Source organism: Panthera uncia, chromosome A2 (genome assembly GCF_023721935.1).
Source record: "Panthera uncia isolate 11264 chromosome A2, Puncia_PCG_1.0, whole genome shotgun sequence".
Classification (NCBI taxonomy): Eukaryota; Metazoa; Chordata; class Mammalia; order Carnivora; family Felidae; genus Panthera; species Panthera uncia.
In genome coordinates, this window is record NC_064816.1 from 127,956,910 (window position 1) to 127,979,409 (window position 22,500).

At 36.3% G+C, this 22,500-nt stretch overlaps 1 protein-coding gene across 1 annotated transcript in view; it reads left to right on the top strand.

The window, feature by feature from the left end:
- FOXP2 (forkhead box P2) overlaps window positions 1-22,500 on the top strand; it is a 566,168-nt gene that overhangs the window by 492,421 nt on the left and 51,247 nt on the right. The window contains exons 7-11 of the mRNA XM_049641717.1: window positions 4,531-4,668; window positions 5,810-6,037; window positions 7,569-7,737; window positions 18,877-19,090; window positions 20,878-20,982. Of these exons, the coding sequence (XP_049497674.1) occupies window positions 4,531-4,668; window positions 5,810-6,037; window positions 7,569-7,737; window positions 18,877-19,090; window positions 20,878-20,982 (854 nt within the window). The remainder of the gene's footprint in view (window positions 1-4,530; window positions 4,669-5,809; window positions 6,038-7,568; window positions 7,738-18,876; window positions 19,091-20,877; window positions 20,983-22,500) is intronic.

Here is a 22,500-nt window from a genome sequence, read left to right on the forward strand (position 1 = left end):
GAAATAATGTGGGTTTTGTTTTTGTTTTTGTTTTTGTCTTTTACTGTAAACCTCACCTATAGGTTGTGACTTTTCTTTTTTTTTTCCTAATTCACATTGAGTGAAGAAAGAATTAGACTGATACTATGCTAAGAACAGTTCAAATCACCCACATATACTCAGGATGTTTAATTAAGTGGCATGCTTATATGCAAACCCAACATATTCAGAAATGCTCCAATTGAACTAAAATGTAAAAAGATGGTGGGCTTATTATAGCAAATAAAACTTCGGGACCATTTTCATAACTCTTACAATAATTCTTTAGATTTCATTTGAAGTGAGACGTGATCTTTGCACTTGTCTCGATAACTTTTGACTCCTTCAGTAAGGTACATTCAGAAGTTTAATATAAACACATTTATAATTTTTTAAACTAAAGTCATCATCTGTTCTAGGATAATACCTAAATACTTTTGACTTTTTACCATTTGGACTTATTTCAGGACCACTTCAGAATTGTTCCTCTCTCTTTTCAGAAAATACAACATTATGTCCATTTACCCAGTACTTCTTGGCACACAGAACAACACATCAGATGTGTGCTTAATTCACCTATAAGAAAATAAAAAAAGGGCAAAGGAAACCCTTATTTGGTCCATCCTTGTGGGGATTTTTGGTTCTGTCAGTATAGTAAATGCCAAGAGAGAAAGACAAATCTCCTAACCAAAGTTGACTCCATTCCCTTCCTTTACTTTTGAACATTTTAACTGACAGACTACAGTTTTCCTAGGACAGCCATTCAGAACCAGCTGTTTCTCCCATTTGGTGGCTGTATAATGTTTCGTGTTTTCTTAGACCCTACCAGACTTTTATTTGCCTTCTCACCAGATAATACCTGAGGTAACCTCTCCCTCCCCTCCTTCGTGATGCATCTAAATTTTTGTCCCTTATTAGAATATTTGCATGAACAAAATTATATATCCAGAGGAGAATATTTTCTTAAGCCTAACACTGGACTTACAAAGATATGTATGATTCAAAAAGGTATCCATGTATTTTCAAACATGATGCTGGTTTTACCTGTTTTACCAGATCAAGTAGCATAATCTCCAAACAAATTTTTCATGTACTCAGTTAATCTCTATCCATCTTTGTCAGTGAATTCTTCCAGTAGTTTGGAATAGCAAAGAATTGCACAGAGGTTGTAACAAAAGTGATATAGGAGGGGCAAAGGAAATGTGTTGCTTAAAATGAGTTGCTTGAAATGGAGAAGTTTTGCATTTTGAAAATTACTAATTTCTGAAGAAGCAAGTGGAGTTGTCTACATGTAACATATAATACATATAATATTTAACTTAACATTTGTTATAGGAAAAACTGTTTTAAGTACATATTTATGGAAATAGAGTGTTCAATTCATGATGTGTTAGTTGGCTTGTCTTTCTACCTATCTTTATGCCTGTATATTGTCATATATATACAGTCTGTGTGGCACCTGGGTGGCTCAGTCGGTTAAGCCTCTGACTTCAGCTCAGGTCATGATCTCAGTCTGTGAGTTTGAGCCCCTCATCGGGCTCTGTGCTGACAGCTCACAGCCTGGAGCCTGCTTTGGATTCTGTGGCTCTCTCTCTGTCTGCCCCTTCCCCATTCATATTCTGTCTCTCTCTGTCTCTCAAAATTAAATAAACATTGAGAAAAAAATTAAATAAATAAAAATACAATAAAATGCAAAGGTAGAATACTTACTTAAATTTGCCTGTACACCAGGAGTCACTGTTGCAACAAGCTATAGAGTCGGATAATTTTCTGTACATATTATATAATACATTTATTTACTTTTAATAAAGTTTGTGTGCTTTATAATTTTTTTAATGTTTATTTATTTATTTTAAGAGAGAAAGATAGAGAATGAGCAGGGGAGTGGCAGAGAGAGAGGCAGGGAGAATCCCAAGCAGGCTCTGCACTGTCAGCATGGAGCCTGAGGGGGGCTCAAACCCACAAACTGTGAGATCATGACCTGAGCCAAGAATAAGAGTCAGATGCTTAACCAACTGAACCACCCAGGTACTCCAAAGTTTGTGTGTGTGTGTGTGTGTGTGTGTGTGTGTGTGTGTGTGTGTGTGTGTTTTAAAGAGTCCTACAGTTTGTATAAGCTGAAATCTAACTCTAACTTGCAGTATATTATGACAGTCCTCCATTCATAAAACTTTTCCCAAAAAGTGCATTTGATATCAGTCACATATGAAGTACTTTTCATTATAGATATAGAGATAATTTTTAAGTTTATTTTTTTTTTGAGAGAGAGAGAGACAGGAAGAGAGGAGAGAGAGAATCCCAAGTAGCATCCGTGCTGTCAGTGTGGAGACTGATGTAGGGCTTGATTCCCATGAATCGTGAGATCACAACCTGAGCTGAAATCAAGAGTAGGTCATTCAACTGACTGAGCCACCCAGGGGCCCCAGATGTAGAGATAATTAAGTGAAAGCTCTCTATATGCTAAAAAGTGATACAGGGCTTCGATGAGAGAAGTGTGGCAAGTTTTTATCACATGATTGAATTTATATAAGGTATATATCTATGTGTATGTATAACTATATGTACGTATTTGTCCATCTATATATACATAATATCTATCTACATATATGTGGTATCTGTCTATATATGTGTAGTATCTGTCTGTCTTTTTGTCTATCTGGATTGGCAGCCTTTTTAAAGCTTAACATTTCTGTCTTACCCTGACTTAATTTTGGTTTGATTCCTTGTTATTTAGAGATAGTAGGAGGTAAATAATTGGTGGAAGAAAAGTCATCTTTGTGGTAGGTTTTTTTAAAACTACTTACCTAACCATTCTATTTGTTTATTGAGAAATAAACATTTAAGTAAACTGGCCACTCAGGTTTTAAAAACTAAACACTTGGGCAACCCATTGGGTCAATTAATTTTATAGCACACATTTCAGAATGCCTTTTATTATGATGCATTCAAATGTAGTAACCTATAACATGTCAGTATGTTCTAAAATAATCCAGAAATACTCAGATAATCACTGAGTTTTTTCCCATCATAATGTGCTTCTTTTTTGTCATAAAACTAGATCTAATCAATCCATGTTTTGAGATATCAGCACGGGATAGACAAGACAAAGTTATTTCTTAGTATTAAGTATGAAGTGTTTGTGTTTGGGGGCGGGTACTTTATCCACCCCAGGTTTCTTTTATTTTTTCTCTCCTCACTTTTTTTCATTATTGATTTCTCCTTTCCTTATAACATGAAGTGCCAGAAAAGTTTGAACTATGTTAAAATGACTGTTTAAAATAGTCTATTAATCTTTTTCTGTTTTCAAAGACACATTGTTGTCCCATGAATTTGTTCTAAAGCAGTATTTATGTAAATACATGGTTTTATTTACAGTAAAAGTAGATTGTTCTTTCTAGGAAAGAAAGTGATTGCCTTTTCAAAGGTTGCAAACTGGGCAGGTTGACAAGTTGTTTGATTCCATGCTGGTTAATACAAGCAACGCCCCCCAACAGCATGACTGTGGCCGGGCTGACCATCTACCACAGGCTTTCATACAAGGTTTTGTCCCATTCATCCCTCCTGCCATTCTCTTTCCTTAGAACTTCCTCCCTAGCTCTTTCTCACTCTGTATCTTCCTTGCCCCCTCCCCCACTTTCTCCCGTTTCTTTCTCTTCCTCCTTATTTGGTTTTCCTTTTGACTCCATAATCCTCAGAACCTTGAAAAGAAAGACAATTTTAAGCAAAAATACTTTTTTTTTAATTTTAATGAATCACCTTTGAATAAGGTGACTTCCAGACCCCCTAGTATAAGTTTAGCTAGCTTGAAATAAGAAAATATTTAGAGAAGAATACTTGGCTTATGATTTTTTCTTTGAGAGGACCTGTCTGGGTTGCTATTTTGTGGAAACACATGTGTATATACATCCTATATGAGTTGAGACATGTACTCATGAAGTAATACATATTACTATACGTATTTTTCTAATATTTATATATTTGATATACATATATCCATAAAATTTTGAAGACGGTGATTATGTTTTATGCGTAAGTGCATTCTACATACATTCTTTTTACTAGCTTTGAGAACAGATATGTATATGCATACTTTTCAAATTGTTTAATCTTTATTATTTATCATAATCCTACCTTGAAACCATTGCCAAAGGCTTTACGTTGATAACACTATGACATCGGTGCGATGATCGATTAGGAAGTATTGAGAACCCTGACATTTAATTGTTTGTTTTTCACGATGCTAGTCAAAGCTCCAACATCTTAGCGTAATACATGTGAGGTAAGTGAGGAATGTAAAGATAGCATCTGATGAAATCTGATGTCTCTGGGAGGCCAGTGTCTACATGCTGTGGTACTTTAATAGTATTTTCAAAGAGTTAAGTAATATGCAGATATCATATCAAAACAGTGAGCCATCATTTCTAAAGGATTTACTAGAGGTGACCTATAGCTGTGAAGTCAGTGAACAGACGTTTGGTTATGACCACCCCTTCTCTTTCTGTCCCTGCCCAGGTGCCTGTGTCGGTGGCCATGATGACTCCCCAGGTGATCACCCCTCAGCAAATGCAGCAGATTCTTCAGCAGCAAGTCTTGTCTCCTCAGCAGCTCCAAGCCCTCCTCCAGCAGCAGCAGGCGGTCATGCTGCAGCAGGTAATGTGGGTTACCTGCTTTGGTGTCCTGGCATATGGCGCACGTGTGCGCCTCTGACGACAGTGCCGTGGGCATGTTTGCCGGTCACTCTCCGCTTGAAGGGACGGCTGATCAGCATGCAAGAACATACATGCCGCATTGTGACTGCAGAACTACATCAAAAAATTTAGATCCCTCGGTCTTTTTAAATTCATCAAAGTCTACAGTAAGAGCAGAGAGAGGCGTAACTTCAACATGGAATAAATTAATAGTTTAGTATTCATATGCTTAGGAGCATTTGATTTGTACACTTGCCAGTAAGAGTGCAAAGGGACTTCTAGATAATTCTTGCTTTGAAAACTCCTTAACACTTCAGCACTCCTTTATGTTCGTGGAAGTATGAGACTTAAACTGGCCATTTGGTTGCGATAGGGAAGGTAACATCCTACGTTTTCCTTCCCAAAATATACTTGGTGTTTAGGCATAGAGAATATCTACTTATAAAAACAAAGTTAAGCAGCCAAGTTACTAACCCATGAAAGTTATCTTTTTTTTAGTGACAAGACTAGCATTTCCAATACGAACCTTATTGGGCCTCGAGTGTGTATAAAGTGGACTTTATGTTGTAGACTTACTTAACCTAGAGAAGATAATGTGCTTTACCCAGATTCTTACTGATTTAATCGCTTTGCTGTCTTCTATGGCTGATGGCCACAGGCCAGTTGCTTCTACTTCTAACATTCTTCTGTACGTCTGATGGATTAAAATATTTTCCCCGATAAGAATTGAACAACCTGATTCTATGTAGCCATATATTTGGTTCTTATAAATGGTAGAGTATATAACCTATTTGAATATCCCATTGGGACTTCCGATGTAATCAGTTAGGGTATTCATTTGGTTCTGGCCCATTAGAATACAGGTTTCCTATGCCCTCCTGTTTAGGATTTTTTTGGATTCTGGATTGGAAAATTTCAGAGCCGCCTTGGAAAAAACAAATGTATGTAGATGTGTCTCCTTGCATCCACTGCATATTTTTTGTTGTTCTTGGGAGGTGAACCTTAATGGATACTCTACCATATGCCAGTCTAGAAGAGTTTAGGAGATTTATAATACATGAAACTTTTGCCTTTATTTATTAAAGTCAAAATGGTTTATTCAGCAACAACTACAAGAGTTTTACAAGAAACAGCAAGAGCAGTTACATCTTCAGCTTTTGCAGCAGCAGCAACAGCAGCAGCAGCAGCAGCAGCAGCAGCAACAGCAGCAGCAGCAGCAGCAGCAACAGCAGCAGCAGCAGCAGCAGCCGCCCCCGCCGCCGCCGCATCCTGGCAAGCAGGCGAAAGAGGTAGGAGCCACCTGCCATCGGGCTCACCGGCAGGGCGCAGCGGTGCCACGTGGGGACTGGGTGCCGCGAGGCCAGGGCGGCCTGAGATCTTCCTAGCGCAAGGCTCTCCTGTCAAAGATGCATTATGATACATTTTTACCCAGCTTAATAACAGTGACAGTAGAACTCTCCTGCTCTCCTTTTTTGTAGCATGGGACTTGAGAGTTACAATCCAATGCTGCTGTCTGTCGTCTAATGTTCACTAATGAATCACAGTGTACAAAGAGCAAGCTCTGTGGTGGACAAAGTACTGATTATCTTGTATTCACCGAGAATCTAAGTTGGTGAGGGAACCTTATTTTTCTCAGTGGTGCAGCTCAGAGAACATGCATGCAAATGTAGCCCGTGGTTGCGCGGTGGGGTGGGGGGCTAGGGGAGAAACCGGTGGAACACAGATTTCAAAGTCACGGGCCCCTGATTAATGAACTGCTACTGTAGGTTTGGAGTGGCGAGTAGAAAGTTACAGTTTGATATGCTCATAAATCAAACTGACAAGCTGGCTTCTCAGGCCGAGCTTGCACTTGTCAGCAAACTGCATCAAATATAAACATAATACAAACAAAACATGTTGAAGTAGTTAAATTGATCAGCAGGTATCAGAGCCGTTGTCTTCAAGCTGCCCATTATGCAAACGTACAGGAAACAGTTTTGACCTCCTGAGGCTTTGTTTCTGTTTGGATTTGTGAATAGAATTTCAGACAGCCATCAACTACAGAATAGAAATTGCTCCCTTATTTCTCCGGAGGCTCTGGGCAATCCACATGACTTGCTCCATTATGCAGTCTGTTTTCCAGTGAGCGCATCAGAAGTTTCTCTTTTCCCCAAACTAAAAAGGAAAGGTCTTCCCCAGCAGCTTGTCTGTCTCTGCAGTTGTGACTGCCTCGTCATACCCTCCCGAGTCCAGAGAACTCTGGTTTGTCTTGTAATGCCTCACAAAATTGGAAGTTATACTTTTCCTTATAATAAGGGCACTTTTTTTTTTTTTTTGCCCTGCACATAATTCTGCCTTTAATGTATTCCAACAAGAGAAGAGAGGAAGAGAGAAAGCTAACAGGCCTGTCCTATGAAGGCTACATCCAGTTTACTAATAGATCACCAGAGACCACATTCATGGGCCTCTGCAGATCAAACTTACTCAATTGGAAAAAAAAAAAAAAAAAAGAGAAGAGTGTTGTTGAAGTTGACTGTCACTATAAAGTGTTATTTTTTTAGTATAGATAAACTTATTATCATCATCTGCAATAAGCCAATTTTTTTTTAAAAAGTCTGACACTTTGTTGTAGCATACTTTTTCTAAAGCTCGTTCCATACTCTTTCATGCAAGTTCCTTGGTTCTCTGCTGCTGTGTAATATTTGAAAGAAAGGCAACCGAAAATCTAGAACTTGCTCACATTCTGCTTTCGAACGTTGACCATGGGATGCCCATTCAGAAACTCACCGGGGCAGTGAAAGGAGCGTGTGCATTTCTCTGTATGAGAGCTGTGTGCAGACCATGTGTTCCCTGCTGTTTACGGGGCCGGCTTTTCTGCACCAGCAGCAGCAGCAGCAGCAGCAGTTGGCAGCCCAGCAGCTTGTCTTCCAGCAGCAGCTTCTCCAGATGCAACAACTCCAGCAGCAGCAGCACCTGCTCAGCCTTCAGCGTCAGGGCCTCATCTCCATCCCACCTGGCCAGGCGGCACTTCCTGTCCAGTCGCTGCCTCAAGGTACACACAAAGTGTGCACACTTCACTCCTCGTGTGGCACTTTCTACCATTTCATGCCCTGTCTGCCTTATACCTCGAGAAATTTTGTTTTTATGACCTTCAGGTTTATTGTTAAAACATGATCGTTAACATGGCTGCGTGGCCCGTTTTCTTGAGGCTCAGAGATTTTACTACACACTGAGTTCAGGTGTGTAGTAAAACTGCTTCCAAGTGTTTTGTTAGATATTAAGTGTGTCCTTATTAGTCTTAGAGCAGAAAATAATTTATAAGGGCAACACAGTTTAGGCACTATCGAACGTACACTGAAGACCTACCTGCAGGGAATTGGATCAGTGGGAAGGCTAACAACATTCCATTTAACAAAGGTGAGCTGATAGGAGTTTGGGTAGAAAACTGATTAAAAAAAAAAAAAAACAGATAGGGGTGCCTGTCTGGCTCAGCAAGTTGAAGACCAGGCTCTTGATTTTGGCTCAGGTCATGTTCCCAGAGTTGTGGGATCAAGCCCTGTGTTGAGCTACATGCTAAGTGTGGAGCCTGCTTGGGATTCTCTCTTTCCCTCTCTCCCTTTCCCCTCCCTGCGTACTCTTCTCTCTCTAAAATAAAAATAAATCAATAAAAATATAGAAGTTCCTAAAAGTTCCTAATCTTCATGCTAGCACTCTTAAGTATAAAAAGGAGCCTTTATGTATTCCTATAGAGAATATTCCATTCCAAGCTATGCTTTGTAGACTCCCATCTAAATCGTGGGAGCATATTGACCTTATTTTCTCTAAAATAATATTGCCTGTGCATATATTGTAAATTACAGCTTCAAAAAGCTGCCAATTGTATTCTTATTCATTTTTCTTCCATTTTATTTTATTTTATTTTGTTTTATTTTATTTTATTTTATTTTATTTTATTTTATTTAGAAACAGAGAGAGACAGAGCACAGGCAGGGGAGGGGCAGAGAGAGATGGAGACACAGAATCCAAAGCAGGCTCCAGGCTCCGAGCTGTCAGCACAGAGCCTTATGTAGGGCTCAAACCCATGAATGCCAGATCATGACCTGAGCCAAAGTCAGATGCTCAACCAACTGCGCCACTCAGGCACCCCTTATTTTTCGGATAAGAAAACTTTGCATGTACTTTGATAATACAATAAGATAGTACCATAATACAACACTATAAATCATACAGTTGTATATATTCATCATTTGACTCAACTTTTGGGAAATGGAAAGCATTCTTAGTTTAAAACAATGATAGTAAACAAAATGACTCCTTGTGTGCTAAAATTATTGGTATAGGCAAAAGTCATGTATCATTAAACTTCATAAAGCATATTCTAATTTGCATTTGGATTTTGTTAGAACAAACTTTAATCCAAATGGACTAATTATATTTGTTACAAAGGGGCTCACATTGCAGTATTTTATGTTCATCTTTCTGACTCAATAGGATATTCTGAATAAAATCAAGAACAATTAAATAGAAAAAAATAAAATTAGGCAAATAAAAAAAATATCTTTAAAACACACACAATCTTGTTTCTGGCACATGAAACTTAAAATATTGCAGGGGCACCTGGGTGGCTCAGTCTGTTGAACGTCCAACTCTTGATTTTGACTCAGGTCATGATCATAGTTCGTGAGTTTGAGCCCCACATCAGGCTCTGCACTAGAGTCTACTTGGGATTCTCTCTCCCACCCCCTCTATGCCCTTCCCCCCCTCTCATTCTGTCTCTCTCTCTCTCTCTCTCTCTCTCTATCTATCTCTCAGTCTTTCTCCCTGTCAAAATAAATAAACTTTAAAAGTAAAATAAAATAAGGTAAAATAAAATAAAACATTACAGTAAGTGTTTTTCACTTTTTTTTTTATCAAATTACTATCACAATGGCATGTTTTCCCTAGAATTCCCTCTTTCCCTTGATTTCAGATCTTCTGATTCACCTGATTGAATCACTCCTAGGAAATCAAAAAAGATAAGGATTAAATAGTGGAAGAAAAACAAGGCCATAAACCCACTTTTCTAGACCATTCCAAAGAGAATTGAAATAAACCATGGTGTCACCATAGCAATGAATGTTCTATTCACTAACTATGTTCTTTGAAAAAATAAATATAATTTGAGGACCAATGAAGAAATAAGGTTTTAAAAAAAAAGAAAGGTATGTACAAATTAATTCAATATAAACATGGATTTCTTTGGTAGAAACTACACTAAAACCGAAGCAATAAATTTATACCATTGGTTTTTTTTTTTTTCAGTAAAATTTACATAAAATCTGTGTTTAAGATCTAATGATATAAGATTCTCCTCAATAGAGAGAAGCGAGGTCTACCATGATTTTGAGTAAAACCATTGAAATAAACATTTCAAGAAAGTTTAAAATAGATGCTCACAGAGGGGCACCTGGGTGGCTCAGTCTAAGCGTCCGACTTCAGCTCAGGTCATGGGCTGTGAGTTAGGGCCCTGCGTCGGGCTCTCTGCTGACAGCTCCGAGCCTGGAGCCTGCTTCGGATTCTGTGTCTCCTCTCTCTCTATCCCTCCCTTGCTCACACTCAGTCTCAGAAGTCTACAGAAGTAAAATATAATCTATGTGCGACATATTTGTTAAACTACATTCTTCCAAGGCAAACATACAAATATCTTGCTGAAAAAAGAAATTCATTATGATACAATGATTTTAATGATTTTCAAATGAAAATTTACTCTAATTTCTGAGCTTTTTTAAAATAGAATTTTTTTTTCCTTTTCTTCTATTTGTACTCTCCATTAAATATATGAGAGATTACACACACGAGATAGAGAACATTGAGGAAAATGAAATAAATCTGAAAGCACATCTGGGTTTGAGCAGAATATTTATATTTTAAACAAAGTACATGCAAGTCATATTGTGTTTTTCACCGCTTCGATGACTAAGTGTGAAAAGTGCCACTACGGAGACTCATCAGCCAAACACAGACAGAATGTGTCAGATAAACCAGCCACAGCAGAGGAATAGAACTTCATGGGGTGGTGCTGGAATCCCAAAACTGAATGGGAGAAAGAAAATAAGTCATTGTTAGATAATGGAAGCCTTGAATTATTTCTGCCTTAACCCTTGGTTATTTCAGATAAAAATATTTTAAATATTTTCATTGTCAGTTTCCCAGTTCACTTTGCACCATGTTTTTGGTTGGCTGATGGATTGGCCATGAATGATAACCACAGGAACACCAAGTAGGATTTATTTATACACAATGATGATCTTTAAAAATATGCCATATTTGAAGTATTTACCCCCATGATTTAACACAGCTTCCTCAGGCCACTTTTTAAAGTTCCAACTTCTTCAACCATATATGAAATAAGTGTATGAGAATGAGACAGAAGTAACAAAATTATAATAATTTTGATAGGAGTGGGAGATGCATCAACATTTTTCTCTATGTTACAAAATGACATAATATATTATATCACTTTGAATTATTTTAAATATTAAGTATTTAAGGTCACCATGAATATTACTATAATGTTGGATTTTGATGTAAATTAGGCAATTAAGTTATCATCTCTAAAAGCATATATGGGGACACCTGGGTGGCTCAGTTGGTTAAGCATCCGACTTTGGCTCAGATCATGATCTCACAGTTCATGGGTTCGAGCCCCACATCGGGCTCTGCACTGACAGCTGGGAGGCTGGAGCCTGCTTCAGATACTGTCTCCCTCTCTCTCTGCTCCACCCCTGTTCTCTCTCTCTCTCAAAAATAAATAAACATTTAAAAATAAATAAATAAAAATCATACATAGAGTGACTGTAGGTATACAGAAGTCAAATAAAAAAAGGATGGATCTGTAAATCAATATCAAATAAAATACTGATTATGAAGCTATTTACTCCATAGATAGTACGGTTTGTATGTCAGCTGGTAATTATTTAGTGACACATTTTCATGACCCAGTACCATTGTCTCCAGGTTAGAAGATAGGAAATTATTGTGCGTGCACTTCTCATGTTTTTGACATGAGATAGAAGTCAGTGTATTCCAATACACAATATATTCACAGACTTACTATGACTGTGGAGACTAAAATATATGTGGCAAAAACTTTATTTCATTCCAACTTTCTACATGTTTTTAAATTTATAAAAGCTATTTAAAATATAACACTTTTGTTACCAATCTGAAAGACCAAACAGAAAATGCTAGAATATCTAGCCAGCACTATTTTGAACTAACACCTTCTAGAACTAGATGAGTTTGGAATGAAAGAACTGTTGAATAATAAAGTGAAATCTTTCTAAGTAAAGTATAAGAATGTCCTTTATGCTGAGTTAGGAATGTGCTGAAGTTTGTCGTTAGGATGAGTATTCAGTCAAAATCAGGTATTTGGCTTTGACTCATTCTCTGAGTATGGAAATCTAAATAGTCAAAGCTCAGTCAGTTGAGCATCCTACTCTTTATCCTGCTCCTTTTGGCTCAGGTCATGATTCCAGGGTGGGGGATCAAGCCCCACATTGGGCTGCATGCTCAACATGGAGCCTTCTTAAGATTCTCTCTCTCTCTCTCTCTCTCTCTCTCTCTCTGTTTCTCTCTCTGTCTCTCTGTCTCTCTCGCACCCTCTCCTCCACTCGCTGTCTTTCTAAAATAAATAAATCAGTAGCCAAATGCATACTTCAGCATCACTTCTGGCATCTTGATTTTTTTGCCTAACCTGTAATCATGTGCTTGCATAGATCACCTTTGTATCTAATCAGGGTAACAGCACCGCAATATGGACAAGGCATGTGGTGCAGAATTATTGTTACCATCTTAGTATTTCCTTTTAAATACCAGTCAGTCTTTAATTTGTAACTTGGAGGGGAAACTCTCCTTTGGGGTTTTACATGCTAAAGCTCCATCAGTAAGCTGAAGTTTAGATGTACATTTATGATTGCAGGAATAAAACCTTGCAAAGTTAACTATGAATGCTATTAATTTTATGTATAAAAAGTAACTCACAACAAGTTAAATACATAGAGAAATATTAGGCATGTTAATTTTTGAGGAAATGTAAGTAATGATATATTAAATTATATCATAATTCTAATTGTCACAGAATTGTTTCATATACCAGCATGCATACATTAAAATGAATTTATTTCCATTTAGGCCATAAGTCTTTTTAAAGTTCTTTTTGTCAGCTCTTTGTATCTTGAGGGAAGACTCAAAAGCAGAATGTCAACTTTGACCCATTAAAGTTCCATGGTGAGGAAAACTGAGAAATTACTGTTTTGTAAAATAAATCACAAACTTAAAAACTGCCTCCTCTAAAAATTTTAATAGTGAAATCATAGTATGATTGTATATATAAATGTAAATATAAATATTATGTAAATATAAATATGTGTGTGTATATATTATATATATATCTCCTGTATTCTGGTATCCCAGAAGTTCCTTCTTTGTGGTGATATTTGCCTTTGGTCTCAGTTTTAGCCAAATAGCTATTTTGCTCCTTATAATTCAGCTTTTGGGCAAAATATGTATTCAGTACACTTCTCATTAAACATACATTTTAAAGATGGGCACTATACCTACAGGTTAAAGTAGGCCCCCAGTCAAATATAAATCCATAATATGTTAGGTCTGGCAAATTATAAATGAACACAGGTCTCTGAAGGATAGCCCAGAAGCCAGAATGACGGTTGCCTGTGGAGAGAACTGGGAACCGTGAAGTCAGGTCTGGTTCGGGAAATTCGATTTTGCAATGTACAACCTTCTCTATGATTCTGTTATTTTGGCCATGTGCATATACTACTTTTTTTAATGTAAAATTTAAGATGAAAGTGAAAATTACATGATAATAGTTCAAGAATTCAAATTACTAAATATCAAATTGGTTCAATAAAATATGTGAATGATACAAATACTTCTACCAAATTTGCTTTTTTTGCTTTTACTTATAAGTAACTCTAGAAAATAAGCAGAGTACTATTAAATAAGTTAATTTAGAAAAATCACAGTAGACTTACTTTACATCATAATGTATAAAATTATTTAATATTAAAAATTAATTACTAGACATAAAAAATGAAAAGACATTATTTTTGTGTGAAAAAGCTGCTAATGTAATTTTTAACAATAAGTAAAATATTGGAATTTTTAAATCTTGTGTGCTCCAAGACTGTATAATCTAGATATGAATTACCAAATTTTAATTAATTCTTAGCACAGCGGTTTTCACCCAATAGATACTCCACAAACTGTGAATCTAGGATTAAGGAATATTATTTAATTGCTTTACCTGTGGTATTACATGCAATTTGATTAGGAATTCATCCACTTATTCATTCAACTCCTAGAAAAACAAACCTTTTGATGCTTATTTGTAGTACTGGCAGTGAACAAGAGCCAGTCCAAGCCATCATCCATCATCATTTCTTGATCTTTTTGTGGTCATGGAATTTTAAAATTGCATAATCATACAACTTTTTGGTGCTAGTATTGTTATGTATGTATCCTTGAAATAAGTTACTAAGAAAACTGAATAATCTTTACTTGGGATTTTAAATTGACTATTATTCTGTGATGGTCTAGTCCACTGATTCCCAGATTATGCACTGCTACTGTTCTGGTCATTGAACAACTCTTTCAAGTAATACACAGTGAGCTTTCACTCACTGTAGGCACTCCTAGAGGCACTGGGGACAAAGCAGTCAAGAGGACAGGCAAAAATTCCTGCCATCACAGAACTTAGACTGCAAATTAAGTAAAATGTATAGTGCTAAGTGCTATGGGAATGTTTTTTTTTTTTTCTTTTTTTAAGTCAGGATAGGAAAAAATAAAGAAACCTTAGAAACGGTAGGGGTCGAACTTGTAGACAGGGTGGCCGGGGAAGGAGTCCTGGAAAAGGGTTATGTGAGCAATGACCTACAAAGGTGAGGAGCTTTGCCGTGAATTAGCTCTAGAGCTAGTTACTCAACTTTCCTGTTCCTCAGTGTCCTCATCTCTAAAATAGGGAGAATAATAGTAGCTCGGGGTATTAGATTAGACCTGAAGCATGCAGAAAAGTGGCTGGCATATCAGAAGTACCATGTAAATTTCTAACAAAACAGAGACAAAGGAACCTACTGGAGCAGTGAGTTGGGTTCCAAGGGGCTGCATAAATAGAAGCTTAGTTTTGAACTAAGCTAATTTTGGAAAAAGTCTTAAGTTTATAAACAGGCAGCCTGCAGTTCATGGGAGGGGCTGGAGAGCACCTGATGAATCCTAAGCCCACACCCGTTATTTAAAACTGAAATAAATTAATGCAATTGTAAAAAGAGTTTGTTGTGTTTTTTTTTTTCTTTTTATCCTCAAATGGATTTGTAAAACAAAGAGTTAAAGAAGAGACTCAAGGGTTTCTTTTGTTTCTAGACATCATGGAACTGATGTATATGTTAACATTAATCATGAGTCTCCAAGATAGAGACCAGAGATCTCTTAGATCTCTGATTAGAAGTGTTCAGAAGACTACTGTCCCATAGAACACAGTTTAGGAAGTATTGAATGTGTTACATTACTGCCTGAAAATAAGTTAATTTTCTCAAACCTCAAAGCTTCAAAACTCACGAAACTTTCAAAATTGTACAAAACGGATTGGCTGGTTGTTTCATATTCATCGTTTTGTATCCATGGAAAAGAGCTAAGTAAATTGTAGGTGTGAAAACTCTGTTCATGCGCAATGTGACAGTTTGCTTTTAAAAATTTTCCTCCAAAATTGTCTGCACGTTGGAATCATCGGTGGAGCTTCAGAAACAGACTGATACCTGTGTCCTACCTCCAGAAATTGTGATTTAATTGGTTTGGGCTGTGGTCAGGGCATTGGAAATTTTAAAATGTCCCCAAGTGAGTCTAATATGCAGACACTTTGGGGAACCACTTCTACTAACAGGAGTCTCTTTTTGACATCATCTATTCTCTGCCCCTTATCTGTAATATTTAAAAACCACTTCCTTCCTCGTTTAATTAAGAATCATTATTTGGATAGCGAATAGGTTATTTATTCATCAAACATCTATGTGCTTAGTATTTGTTGCCATATCATTGTGATATCATGCTGATACCACTAATTTTCCATACAAATGAATAGTATAATAGAAGTCTGCTTTTTAAAAGGTAAGTGGATACTTAGGTTAACTAAATTATTAATAAAATTCAAAAACTGAATTATTAATAACATCTCTAACTGATATAGTCTCTAAAAACATCTAAGAGTCTTTAGCCAAGGTATAAAATTTTATCAGCCACTCGATCTTTAGAATCAACTAGTTTATAATTCTTTAGATATTGGCCTTACAGGATAGCAAGTACTCATAAATAGTATGCCCCGCAAGAGCCACAGAACTTCCATGTGAAAACCAAAATGCCTACAAAAACTCTATGAATCTGTTATAATCAACTAAATCAACTACTATTTATTGAACACATACCAGGCACTCTTCTAGGCACTGGAGATAGATGAGTAAAATAAGAAATCCCTACTCTTACCATTTTAAGTTTAAATTGCAGAAGAGGGAGACTGATGATAACGAGTAAAACAGATAAATATTATGGTTTCAGAGACTGACAATGCTCTTAGGAAAAAGAAAGCAGAGTGAGGTGACAGAGAATGTTAGAAGGCAAGGTGGGGAGGGGCAGTAGTTGAAAGCATGGTCTAAGACCTCTCAGAGGAGGTGAGCCTTGAATCATCTGAGTGAAGTGAGGGAGTCATGAGGAGATCTATAACCAAAATCGCCTGTGCTGTGGGAACAGCCAGAGCAAAAGCTGGAAAGGGAGCAAATATTTACTGCCTTTAAGATGCAGAAGAAAGTATAACAGAGCGAAATGTACAGAGTGAGCAATAGATGAGGACAGAGAGGCAGGCAAGACCCAGATAATAAATGCCAGCACCTCACAGGCCATAGTAGGGTTTTTTGTTGTTATGTGTTCCCTTTCTTTTCTTGTGTTTTTTTCTAAGTGTTCTGGAAAGCCATTGGAGGCTTTGTCTGGAAAATGCCATTGCCCAATTTACATTTAAAGAGATAGATTTTGGCTGATATATGACGAGAAGTAAATTATAGCAAGGCAAGGGGAAAGCAGGAAGACAGGAAAGGGTAACTGCACACCAGGCAAGAGTGGACGGTGGGGCAGAGAGGCAGAGTGAGGTGGTGAGGGCTCGCATGCAGAAGATGTGTAAAAGCTGTTATGTAAAAGGATTGGTTAATGGGGTTTTGCTGTTAGGACACCTAATTCATACAGACAGGTAATCAAAAAGTTACAGTCAGGTAAGTTTCAGAATCCTGGGTTAAAGCAATAATTAATGATGTTTATATAGAAATTATGTCCCATATAACCAGAGTAATACCTTAGTTTATTAAGCCATCCTCTTTTATGTAGAAAAAAAAATAGTTTTAAATAACTGGAAACCTGAGTTATCCAGTCTTTTCTTCAGTCTTAGGCTGTTTTAAAATCTTCAGGAGCCAGAATCACCAAAATGATAGTTTTCAGTAAAACTATCTGTAAGAAATTGTGATAGGCATAGCAATTTAAGGTTACCACTGTGATGAATAATTTGACCAGAAGTTATGTTTGGAGCAGTGAGAATTCTTCTGTCACTTTGGGCTACTTACTACTATGTCTAGATTGATGGTTTTCCTAGTTGCAGGAGGAGGGGCGAGCAGGCTGACTCTGCTTGACATCATGTTGTGTTATCTTCCCCTAGTTTCCCCTGCCTGTTCGATCCTGCTCCCCTCCCCCACACCTCTTGATTGATGGGCATCACTGTAGCATCTGATGTAGATGTGTGCTGGGTTGTGGGAGTGGGGTTATTGGATTAGTACTTCCGTCCTTGTGTTAGACGTTGCAGATGCACGTAACATATGCAGAACCTAGATTTTGGAGCAACAGTGCGTTAAGTTTGAATTCTGTCCACTAGTTGTGAGCATAGTGATTTGATAACATATTTCATCTTTTTAAACCTCCATGCCCTCATCTGTAAAGTAGAATGATTCCTAGCTTCAAGTGAAGTTAATTGAGATTATGAATGTAAAGCATCAGACTACAGCAGATGGTCAATAAGTGATAGCAACCATAGTTACAACTGTCTTTCCCCCCTGTATATCTTTATTCAATAGTTTTCATATTTTTAATGTAATATTTTAAGAAAAAAGGCATTCAAATAAAACTGCCTGGATTTAAATCAAAGCTTTACCACATAGAAGCTTTGTGACCTTGGATACATTTTTGAACCTCTCCCTCACTTTGCTTTGTTATCCATGAACTGATTGAAATACAGTTATGAACTCATTGGATTTAGTGAAGATTAAGGAGCATAAGGTATGGAAAGAATCCGTGAAGGCATTGTACTTGGCATATATAAGTACTGTTATATATTTGACTTATAATAAGTAAACAGTAATCTCTCAATTCCTTATTTCGGAATTAGAGTTAAAAGCTAAAATGCCTTGATTTTCTGTTTTCATTCTTCATATATCTGGTAAATTTCCATGATGTGAAACAGGGCATTGTTTAAAATGGGTACTCATTTATTCTATCGTCCATAAAATGAAGTTTTCATATTATCTGTTTAATTGATCCATGGAGGTAAGAACATTGGCTTATTTAGGACCTCCAAATGAAACTCAATTATTTTGTCTGTCTGAGAAAGGGCAAAGTAACTTTGTCAAAGTTAATTGTCAAATGTATTCTTTTTCTGAGGTGAATGTTTACTGTTTTTCCCTGACATTTTTTTTTCCCTGACAATTTTTTTGTTTACCCTCCTTACTTCTTTTTTTCTTTTCATATATCTCATTTCAAAATCTATTTCTTTTTCATTTCCTTACTGATAAAAACTTAACACTAGCAATAAGTAAAAGCTTCTGTTAAATAGTTTAACTTTCAAGTAGAACTTGCTGGTTTTTTCCATTAATCCTTGATAGTAGTTTCAATACTATTATTCCCAGTACTATTCCCAAAATGGTAGTCTTTAACAAATAACTGATTATTCATGAGAAAGGCTATGGTGCTGATGGTGTAAAGTGAATTATTATTGTATATTAATTATGCTGGTAACATCACTTTTGTTGTTGGCATTAATCCAGTAATAACACTAAGCTCATTATATGAACTTTACCTTGTTATATTAGTGGGGCTTTCTTTCATTTTGTAGCTGGCTTAAGTCCTGCTGAGATTCAGCAGTTATGGAAAGAAGTGACTGGAGTTCACAGTATGGAAGACAATGGCATTAAACATGGAGGGCTAGACCTCACTACTAACAATTCCTCCTCGACTACCTCCTCCACCACTTCCAAAGCGTCACCACCAATAACCCATCATTCCATAGTGAATGGACAGTCTTCAGTTCTAAGTGCAAGGCGGGACAGGTAAATCTCATGAGATTTGTTCTATATTTATCTGTCACCAACCTCTCCTTCCACCATTCATAAAACTGAGGATTATGATCTGTACTTAACAGGGGGAAAATGTGTAAAACAAATTAAATAAAAACCTTTAGGTTATTTACCTTATATATTATTTTCATTACAGAAAGTAGCTCAAATACCAGGGATTTGATGGATTTGGTGGGGAATTGGCCTGAAGAAAGTTATTTTTTAATAAGTGCATATGGAATTACTGTATCGACATATTTTTATGGCTAATATGTTTTGATGAGCCGGATTGCTGAAATGAGAACATTTTACCATTTTTAAACTTAAGAACCCCTTTCAAATAACTAAAGATGCATACATATCCCCCTTAGTAAATGTTTAAAAACATGTACTTAATATATGTTTAGGAACATGTCCATAGATATCAGAGAATCCATATACATGAGGGTACAATTACAGGCATAATAAACCAGAAGACAGAATATCTGGTATACCTTTTTTTTTTATTATTATTGGAGCATGAGGGAAGTTGCAATTACATAAAAAAAATAAACTTATGATGCTAACTCTGAGTAAATTTGACTCAAAATTCATAGGGAAAAATTACTTGATTTCAGTTACCAACACTGAGTACGTTATGTTAGATAATTTTCAACCTCTTGTTTTATTTTAGTTGTGTAAAAACTGCCTTTATAAAAGGAGAACCCAGGTGCTCTTGTCCATTTACTGCCCCTGTTTCAAGCATGTAGCTCTATCTAATCAAGTCCTTTAAAGCAATTTATGTAAAATATGTAAGCTAGAATATTGCTTAACATAAAAACTATATTTTTAAAGGATGAAGCATAAATGTAGGATTTCTTAACAGAGTGACTCAGGCTCCTATGGTATTTTGCTCTAAACTTCACATTGGAGTGTAGTGGGTTGATAGTATTCTCTTATGTAATATGAATGTCTGCCTAGCTGTAACAAATTCTTTCTCACAAAGAATTTTTTTTAAGAAACCTATATTTAATTACAGTACACTTTAAAATAGAATGCTGTAGTTTGGTGGTGTTTCTGGTCTTCATTTGAGTATCATGAAAAATTTTTCTTGTTAGTTTTCATCGTTAAAAAACGGTATGCTTCTGAATGCTTTCATGCTATTGTTTTAATTGAGATAATTTGATGGTTATATACTGCAGAAGTTGGTTGATTTTTCTAGGCTCTCTCCATCTGATATAATACTCACTTATCAAAAGTCTTTGGTAATTATAGAAGGGTATAGCTAATGAATACTGTTCCAAAGTAGATTTTTTAAAATCAGCAGTAACTAGTGGAAATATATATGGCTCAAACATAAATATTAAACAATTTAAATGATCCTAAAGGTCCATATCTTCTTTAAAAAGCGCATTTCAAAAATCTTATGGTGGATGTCCTATTACCTTCTTAAAAACAGAGGTTTATTTCACTTGACCACATGTGAATATATATATTTTTTATTTAGAGGTAAATGTTACATTAAGGTCATATGGCAAGATTAGCATATGATATTATACAGTCCTCTTAGTTTTTCATCCTTTATTAACAGTCATCTTTGGCTCTATTTCTCCTCTAATTGGAACATCATCTAGCCTTGGCAGTTGAACTATTCAATAGAACGATTAAATTTTTCTGACTGCTCTGAGCTGAATTGACCTGTTTTGACCTGTTTGTCACTGATCGTAACCTGACAGGCGCTAGCAGCCTGCAACGATTATGGCTTTTTGAGATGACTCTGACGCCGTGTTCTTTTGCTACAGCTCGTCACACGAGGAGACTGGGGCTTCTCACACTCTGTACGGCCATGGAGTTTGCAAATGGCCAGGCTGTGAAAGCATTTGTGAAGATTTTGGACAGTTTTTAAAGTAGGTTTTGTACCTTTTTTAGGGAAGGGGGTGGGTTCTGGGGGAGTTTCAAGCGCACTGTTGAAAATAAACAAGAGAAAGCTGAAAGGGGGAAGTAAATGTCCATCATAAGCCCCCTCTGAGTTTTCTGTGTGTTCCAACAAGTGTATGACCGAAGTCAGGCTACAAAGGCGACTGTCCATCTTTACCTTTCCATCAAAATATTTTACAAGTCATTCGATAGGGGTTTTTTAAAGAATGAAAAATACAATCCTACTGTAATAGTGCCATTAATAATTGGGAAACATGTGCAGGATTCACTTAAATTTCAAGTTTTTAATAAAAATTTTAAGTAAAATTACATGAGGCGTCATGTAATATATCCACATTTCAACCCAATATCTTACAGGGTTATTTTTTTTAATCGCAAACTTGATATTACTTCCTTTAAATAATGATATTTAACATATTTATTGAACAATAAGAATGAAAAGATGAAATTTAATAGGAACCAAAGTTTTCAGAAATAATTGTATTTCATCTACCTTTGTTACTTGTTGCCCTCAGGATCAGAGCGAAACACCCATGGCTGTATAGTTGTATGATAAATTCTATGGCTTCTCTAGCTTGAAATCAAAACTTTGTGTGTCCTTAATTTCTTCATACGGTGATAATTTTGTTTAATTTTAAGAGGTTCCTTTTCAAATAAGAATATGCATCTTTTATGAAACATTTTCCACGCACAATTCTGCCATACAAGAGATCTAAACAGAGAGCTACAGATAGGTTTATGGAGATGAGTAACTTCACAGGCTCAGACTCTTATGTTGTCATGGAGCAGCTAACAGGGTGAATGAACTGTTTCATGCTTCATCAACAATTAAGTTAATTAGCTCATTTGAAATTGCACTGCTTTGTTGCCAGGATGTTGGCAGAAACATCAAAAAGATGTGTTTACAAATGGTAGACTACAGGGTATAGAGTAAAAGCACCTTAACAACAAGGCACAAGTACTTGGCATCATAATAACTTCATAACAGAATTACAGTAAGACTTCCACCAGGATTTTCTTTTAAACTTTTTCTCATTTCTGACCAACTAAAAGAAAATTTGCCTCCTGTATTGCTATGGCTTTTGGAAAAGGCCTTAAATAAATTTTTCATGACTATTATACCAAAACAGTAGTGAGCTACCATTTTATTGGACGTGAAGCTGATCCAGCTAATTTCATATTTCTTCATTTGAATACATTCATCCTTATCAATGTGCCGTGTTATTCCTTATCATTAAGATTATTAAGAGGACTGTTGCTACTATTTCGTAAATGTGGTCATTTAAGAAATAGAACTAGCCCAGTCACCATGTTATTCCTCCAAGTTGTTCTTTCTGACAAAATTAAGAATTTTTGAGAAAATGTACATATCTTCCCTTCAGTGTGATTTCCTTCATAGCACATGGAAAGGAACATTTTTATTCATCTCAAATATTTATCTAAATGTTTATTACTAACAAGCAGATGAACATGAACCCTCATTTTAG